The 8519-nt window shown below is 41.3% G+C and overlaps 1 protein-coding gene across 1 annotated transcript in view; it reads right to left on the reverse strand.

Annotated features, from left to right (window-relative positions):
* Nucleotides 1-8519, reverse strand: part of TMTC1 (transmembrane and tetratricopeptide repeat containing 1) — a gene marked incomplete at its 5' end in the record, with an annotated part of 261806 nt that extends 253287 nt beyond the window's left edge. Inside the window, one exon of the mRNA XM_006769654.2 lies at nt 8344-8519. Within this exon, the coding sequence (XP_006769717.2) occupies nt 8344-8519 (176 nt within the window). The remainder of the gene's footprint in view (nt 1-8343) is intronic.

The raw sequence follows: 8519 nt of genomic DNA on the forward strand, positions 1-8519 counted from the left end.
GGAGGAAAAAAAACTACTTCAGAAGATGTTCTCCAAACCTTCATTCAGAAATTCACATGTAAAAACCCTCAGGAATCGCCCTAGCTGGTTTGGCTCAGTGGATAGAGCATCAAGCTGTGGACTGAAGGGTCCCAGGTTTGATTCCGGTCAAGGGCACATGTCGGGTTGCAGGCTCGATCCCCGGTGAGGAGTGTGCAGGAGGCAGCTGATCAATGATTCTCTCTCATCATTGATGTTTCTATCTCTCTCTCTCCTTCTCCCTTCCTCTCTGAAATCAATAAAAATATATTTAGAAAAAGAAAAAGAAAGGGTTGTCAGACAACCGAGACATAAAAAATAAAGAACTAGCCTTTAAAAAAAAACCCTCGGGAATCAAAAATATATTCCTCTCACCCTAGCCAGTTTTTCTCAGTGGATAGAGCTCCATCCCTGGACTGAAGGATCCTGGGTTCCATTCCAGTCAAGGGCATGTACCTCAGTTGCAGGCTCAATCCTCCAGCTCTGGTAGGGACATGTGTGGGAGGCAACTAATCGATATCTCTCTCACGTAGATGTTTCTGTCTCTCTCATATCCATATTTCTTTCTCTCTGCCTCTCCCTCTCACTTCCACTGTCTCTAAAAAATAATCAATAGAAAAATATCCTCAGGTGGGAATATAGATATTCCTCTCATTTTCCATCCCTCCTAGGGGATCCATCTAGGATCTGCTAGAGTCTAGCGGCTGTAGTGTAAAGCCTATCTTACATATAAAGCATGTGCTCAGAGGCAATGATCAACTTCCTCCCACTCCTGAAATTTCTGCAATAAACTTAGTTCAGCATGGAATTTTCAGAAGCCATTTTTAAAAATTTCTCTACAAAATCTTTTTTGCCTCCAATCATATTTCCTTAGCTACATCCACCACTGAACATCTTAGACAATCTAATCAAACATCCTGAATAATCTTTACTTATCTCCTATCACAGACTTAGAAAGCAAACTTATCAGTCTTATAGCAGTAACCTATCTCAAAATGAATTCCCATACAAGTCAAATCAAAAGGAACAGGGCCAAAGGGAACATGCCACCATTTCCTTTTGGTTTTGCGCATAGAGGATAAAGCTGACTTTCATGGTTGCCATATCATTTGTGACTAAAAGATGCAAACTGATGCAAAAACAACTCTCCAGATGCAAACATTAAAGTGCTGCAAATCCTTACAGCTGCACATATTAAGATATTCTATTTTTTAACTCTGACATTTTAAACCACCCACTTTCACTCTTATGGCTTACATTTCCATCTGAAGCCTTCAATAAAATAAAATTTTATAGAAAACTAGTAGAACACTAGGACCTAATAGCCTAAACATGGAGAGAGAATGAGTTTAAGGTTCTTTAATTTGCCTTCATTTCCCCATCTTTAAAACAGAAAAACCATTGGTCCCTTCTTGTTGAGGAAGCTTTGGTTGCTTCCTGATATTGAATGGCACTGCCAACCAGCCAGCAGGAGCTTCTTTTCAAGAGCAAGGGGCTAGGGAGGAAATAAAAGTAACAAGCTAAGCACCTTTTAAATCAATCAAGGCCATTTTTCAAGGTGGGTAGGGTGGGGAGGGGTGTTGTGTCAATTCAGTGTCTGGCCCTGCCAAGGCATTAGGAGTGAGTTAATTAAATGTTGGACCAAATACAGCAGGCTAATTTTTAAGTTGATAATTTTGTATGGCCCGTGGATGATGTTATAAATATCCAAATGGCCCTTGGCAGAAAAAAGTTTCCCCACGCCTGATATACAGTGACATAATGCATTTCTCCTGATTCCAGAGTTAAAACCAGGTCATGGCCAGTGAAGGATAAAGAAGAAAAATAAAAAAAAGGTTACTGCTGCAGATTAAGTTTTCACAGATGTTTTGACTTTGCACTACAATGGTCCAAAAATATTCCTATGTGCCCTTGGAAATGATCTTATCAAAAGACTGAATGGAAAATTTGACCAGAAATTCATTAGAATTCTAAATTCACTTCAAGGAGCACAAAAAGGTGACCATTTGTATCAGTTAAGGCTTGACCAGAGAAGTGGAACCACCAGAAATGATAGAGCAGCAGGGATTTACTATAGAGAGTTGACCTTTTATAATACGGAAGCTGGTTCAGTGGCCTCTGGAAGGCGGCTGCTCTGTGTCTCTAAAACAAATGGAAAGCCAGCAGGCATTTGGGAAGGGAGGATGGATGCACTTGAAGTAAGGGAAAGGGAGGGTGAGGGGAACCCATGAACATGAGCTGGAATATACTTCCACTTCTCACAACCTCTGAGGCTCTAACTTTAATGATGCAAATGGCTTGCAAACAGATTAATACCCTTCCCCCCAGAGCTGCACACACACCTGCACCAGGCTTCCCAGTAAAGGAGGTCTGGAGCATTCTGGAGGAGCTGTGGACCCAGCTTTAACCGCTCACACCAGCGGCAGAGTATCCAGGGTTTCTAAGGCTGCAGTAGCACTGAAACCTACACCAACCTTCTGAATGGAAACATGGCCATTTCACTTTCACTTTCTAAATCTCTAACCCAGTACATTACAGGAAAGGAATTTAGTTCCAGTATAGCTAAAACAAAGCCACCACATCTTGATAAGCTGCCTTCATTTTCCATTGTGCCCTGCCCTGCAAACTGGGTAAAAAATACACACTCTGATAAACCCACGTCTTCATTTCAAATTCAGCCCATTTCTTATTTGAGAAAAAAAAAACTGCGAATAGTATGTTTGTATACAAGCAAGCACCTTTGTAATTACAAGCATTATGCCTCTTTATTTATTGTTTATTCTTATGGGAATTTCCAGCTCTCCATATGTGTAACATTGATTTATTGAATCAAAGGTAATATAGTACTTTTAATTAAAAAAGAAAGATTTGAGTTTTGCACTAGGAAAGACCCTGTGAAGAGGATGAAAAGACAATCTAGAGAGTGGGAGAAAATATTCGCCAAGATCTTAACTACCAAAGGACTTACACTATATTAAGAACATGTGAATCATGTCACTAGTTCGCAAAGATGGTTCATCATACACAAATCAATTAAGGTGATACACCACACTAACAAACAATAAAAATCACATGCTCATCATATATAGATGCAGAATAAAAGACAAAATTCAACACCCTTTAATGACAAAAAACTTTAGAATTTACTGCAACATAATAAAGAACATTTATGAAAAGCTCACAGCTTATCATAATCATTAGTGAAAAACTGAAAGCTTTTCCTCTAAGACCAAGAACAAGTTAAGAATTCCCACTTGTGTCACTTCTATTCATCATAGTACTACTAGTCCTAAACAGAGCAATGGGCAAGAAAAAAAGAAATAAAAGCACCTAAATCAGAAAAGAAGAGGTAAAATTATGTCTGTTGACAGATAGTATAATCTTATATTTAGAAAATTCTAAAGCCTCCACCAAAAAGTAATTAGAAATAATACATGAATTCAGTTGCAGGATATGAATTCAAATTCAAAAAAACAGCTTCACCCTGGCTGGTGTGGTTCATTTGGTTGGGCACTGTCCTGGGCACCGAAAAACTGCTGGTTTGATTCCTGGTCAGGGTACATGCCGGGGTTGCAGATTCTATATCCGATATCTGGTAGGGCGCATGCAGGAGGCAACCAATCAATGCTCAGCTTTCACATAGATGTTTTTCTCTTTGTCTCTCCCTCTCCCTTCCTCTCTCTCTAAAATCAATAAAACATATTTTTTAAAAATTCCATTTACTATATCAAAAAGAATAACATACACATAAAAATAAACTTAGCCAAAGAGGTGAAAAACTTGTACACTTAAAACCACAAATCATTGATGAAAAAAATTAAAGAATACATAAATAAATGGAAAGACATCACATGTTCATGGATGAGAAGACTTAATATTGTTAAAACGCCCATACTACCCAAAGTCATCTATAGTTTCAATGTAATCCTTATCAAAATCCCAATAGCTTTTTTTTTTACAAAAATTGAAAAAAAACTCATGAATTTCATACTGAACCACAAATATACTGAATATACAAAGAGGAACAATGCTGGAAGCATCACACTTCCTGATTTCAAAATATACTTCAAAGCTACACTAATTAAAACAGTATGGTACTTGCATAAAAACAGACAAATAGACCAAAGGAAAAGAACAGAGAGCCCAGAAATCAGCCCAGGCCTATAGGGTCAAATGATCTTCAACAAGGGTGCCAAGAATACACAATGGAGAAAGAATAGTCTTTAAAAAACGGAACTGGTAAAATTGAATGTCCATATGGAAAAGAATAAAATTGGGCCCATATCTTACACCACACACAAAAACCAACTCAAAATGTATTAAAAATTTAAATGTAAGCCCTGGAACTGTGAAACTTCTGGAAGGAAAACATAGGGTTTTTAGGCTTGGCAATGGTTTTTTAGATATGCCATCAAAAAACACAAGCAATAAAAGCAAAATTAGACAAATGAGACTACACTAAACAAAAAAAGCCTCTCTGCCTCCGCATAGCACAAAAAACAACCCACAGAATAAAAAGGCAACCTATGGGATAGGAGAAAAAATATTTGTAAGCCATATATCTGTCATGTTATTAATATGTAAGAAAGTCTTATAATTCAAAGAACAAAAAACAAATAATCTGATTTAAAAATGGGTGGACATAGATATTTCTCCAAAGAACACAGACAAATGGCCAACAGATATATGAAAACATGCTAAACATCACTAATTATCAAAACTTAATCATGCAAATCAGAACCAGAATGAGGTATCACCTCACACCTGTTAGGATGGTGGGGATAAGTGTTGGCAAAGATGTGGAGAAATTGGAACCCTGTACACCAAGCATGTTAAACTCAAAGGCTAACACGGGCCAAATAAATGAGGCATGCAGCCCGTGAGCTTGACATGCTTGCTGTACACTATTGGTAGGTATGTAAAATGGTACAGCCACTATAGAAAACAGGATAGAAGTTCCTTAAAAATTAAAAATATAATTATGATATGACCCAGCAATCCTACTTCTGAGTATATATCCAAAGGTACTGAAGTCAGGGTCTTAAAGAGATATATGCACTTCCATGTTCATTGCAGCATTATTCACAATAATCAAGATATGGAAACAACTGAAGTGTCCAATGTCAAATGAATGGATAAAGAAAAGTGGTGTGTGCATACAATGGATTATTCAGCCTTTAAAAAGCAGAAGGAAATCCTGCCATCTGTCACAACATAAATAAACCTGGAGGACATTATGCTAAGTAAAATCTGCCATTTGCAGACATCCACTTGTGAGGCATCTGAAACAGTCTAACTTATAGAAACAGCTTGGAAAATGGTAGTTGCCAACAGTAGGGTTGGGAGAGACAGCAGTTGCTGTCCAACAGGTGCATAGTTTCAATTACTCGAGAGAAATGTGTTAGCGTCTATTGCACAGCATTGTGTCTACAGTTAACAATGCTGTGCTGTACCCTTAAAAACTTATGGTGGTAGATTTCATATTAAGTGTTCTTACCACAATAAAAATAAATAAATAAATAAAATTCATACAGTGGTTTTAAATTCTCTAAGATCTTTGTTCACACAGGCCTAACTTAGATATAGTTATAGTAGTTTGAACATATGTAAAAGGCCACTTGGTGTTTTTACCAACTCCATAAAATAAAAATCATAAAGGCCAATGCTTGGTTCACACTGAATAGCTTAATAAGTGTGATTTTCTGTGCCCTTCCTTGCAACAATCTTTAGAGCTGTGTGGGTCTAGGATGGTTTATGTCATCCTTTATACATGCCTGGCTTTAGGCTATCGCATCAGTTTCACCTCAGATGACTGTGTAAAGGAAACGTCCAGGTCTTATTTATTTATTTATTTATTTATTTATTAAGTGTGTTATTATTGATTTTAGAAAGAGAGGAAGGGAGAAGAATAGAAACATCCATGAGAGGGAATCATTGATCTGCTGCCTGCTGCACACCCCCTACTGGGTATCAGGCCCACAACCTGGGCTCCAGGTCTTATTTAAATCAACACCTATGAGTACAGAAAGTTTAGTTCACTTCTGTTTCTGAAGAGGCACCCATCCCTTTCCATTAGTGCTCGGTTGCACCCCAGATTTGCAACTCGATCTTCTCAAAATAATTGTTTTTTGAAGTATACATTACATAGCCAGTAAGATGCACCATACAAAGAGCAATGCACCTTAGACACCAAGCTGCTGCTTATAATCAGTGATTCCAAGAGATGCTCTCTGCCCATCCTACCCCCAACTCTCCTTCTCCTTTGCCTCTGTTCTGCCATATCTATCCCTACTAACTTTCCTCTTCATCAAAGGCCTTGCTTCATGGTCTACTCAATTCCTACACTCCTCTCTTCTGCCCCTGCCATCTCTTGCATGAATTAAGAAAGAAAGAAAGAAAGGAAGAAAGAAAGAAAGAATGAAAGAAAGAAAGAAAGAACGAAAGAAAGAAAGAAAGAACGAAAGAAAGAAAGAAAGAACGAAAGAAAGAAAGAAAGAACGAAAGAAAGAAAGAAAGAACGAAAGAAAGAAAGAAAGAACGAAAGAAAGAAAGAAAGAACGAAAGAAAGAAAGAAAGAACGAAAGAAAGAAAGAAAGAAAAGAGGGAGGGAGGGAGGGAGGAAGGAAGGAAGAGAGGAAGGAAGGAAGGAAAAAAGAAAAAAAAACTTTTTACAAAGTCAAGAAGTGAAAACCCTCTTCCTCACCCTCCACCAACTGGGAGAAGCATTTGGCACTGACCTTTTCTAAGTGGAAAATGCTCAGGCCAGGGACCTAGATGGTCTCCGTGGCAGTTGTAAGTCCCGCACGCCTCATGCTGTGAGCTTCCACACTTTAGATTAACCACCAGCCCTCAGTGTAACAGATTAAAAATCAGGTCAGTCTGGAAGTTAAACATTTATATTTGTGCCATCTTAGCAGATTTTAAAGAAACATTTGGAAAACTGAAAGTACTGAGCAACTCTAGCTGGAGGCCAGGGTGAGGTCTCTTGACAGGTGTCTGATGACTGAGAAAAGGAAACCATAGCAATTGGCAACAATTCATGGGCAAAAGACTTTCAGCTGAAAACCAAAACCACTTTCCAAGAGGACAAATGTTTATGAAATATTCTCTTCAGAGTCAAATGTGCAATTTCCTCACCCCCCTTAAAACATTAAACTTGCAGTGGAAATAATTAAGTCAAAAGCCCATGGGTTGTTGCCAATTGCTATGGTTTCCTTTTCTAAGTCTTCAGAGACACCTGTCAAGGGACCCTCGCCGCCAGGCCCGGGCAGGCTTTTCAAACTGCGGATCCCGTCTCAAATAATCGTTACCATAAAGAAGGGTTCAGATTACACCCGTTGGAAAAGGCTCAGAACGCTGATGATACAGAACCAACCTGATTTCAACAGTTTTATCCGACACATGACCAGCTCCGATGCTGAGTCAAATTAGAAGCGGCCGAGTCAAGCTCATGATGTATGAAATAGCACTTCCCTCACAGCAGCCCTTCGCCCCTTCCGTCTGAAGCTAGCTCTCTTTGAAATTCAAGAAAATCTCACCCTACAAAACACTGGCGTTCCCTCGGGTCCCCTTTTACACGTTATTCACACCAGAAATGCTGAATCATGACTCCGAGGTTGTAAAAGAAAAACTATTTCGACTGGGACGCCAGGATCCCCAGAGGCTCCCACGCTTCTGCATTCCTTTGCTTTGCACCTTTTAAAGTCTACAATCGGGGTTTTTCCCGCTGACTGGAGAGGTTCTGGGAGCAGCCCAGGCCGGGGGCCGGGGGCGGGAAAGATCCTCTGCGCGCTCCCCTGCTCCTCCCCAAACTCAGGCAGCCCTAGCAATTCAGGGGCTCCCACCTCATCTCCTCGGAACGCGACCCCACAGGCACTGACAGTCCCCATCTGCAAAGCTGCCTAAACGCCTCGGAGAAATTCCCAACTTGGAAGCATCGCCACCACAGCCAACCATTCGGAACTCCTGGGGTCCCGCACTGGTCTGCCCTGACCCCGTTCCAGCAGGGGTGGGTCGTGCGGAGACAGCTCCCCCAGCCCCTCTCCCAGTCTTGTTCCGACAGACGAACCCGCCCGGAGCGCAGACTCTTGAGAAACTCGATCCCAACTCCCCAGCCCGCGCCTCCCGAACCGCCCAGGAGCCCAGAGAAGCGGGACCGAGGTCCACGGAACAGAGCGGCGTGGAGAGTCTGGAGAGGAGCGAGGCGTGGAGGGGAAGGGGCGGCAAGAACAGAAACGCCCCCCAACCCGGTCCCGCAACTTCGCCCAGCACGCGTGGGGGGAGTGAAGAGATTGGAACCGCGGCGAGCGCGAGGTGGGGACTCACTTGAAGGTGAGGACGCAGAGCGGCCGGTAGGACTTGTGGCTGGTGTTCTCGGCCATGCCCTTGCCCCAGAAGTCGTTCGTGAAGATGCTCCAGCGGAGCGGGGTGCCGGGCCGTAGGTCGGGGTTGTTCACGATCGCCCACACGTCGTCGTGCACGAACTCGCCCTGCAGGGAGCG

The sequence above is a fragment of the Myotis davidii genome, unplaced genomic scaffold, assembly GCF_000327345.1.
Source record: "Myotis davidii unplaced genomic scaffold, ASM32734v1 scaffold163, whole genome shotgun sequence".
NCBI classification, from domain to species: domain Eukaryota; kingdom Metazoa; phylum Chordata; class Mammalia; order Chiroptera; family Vespertilionidae; genus Myotis; species Myotis davidii.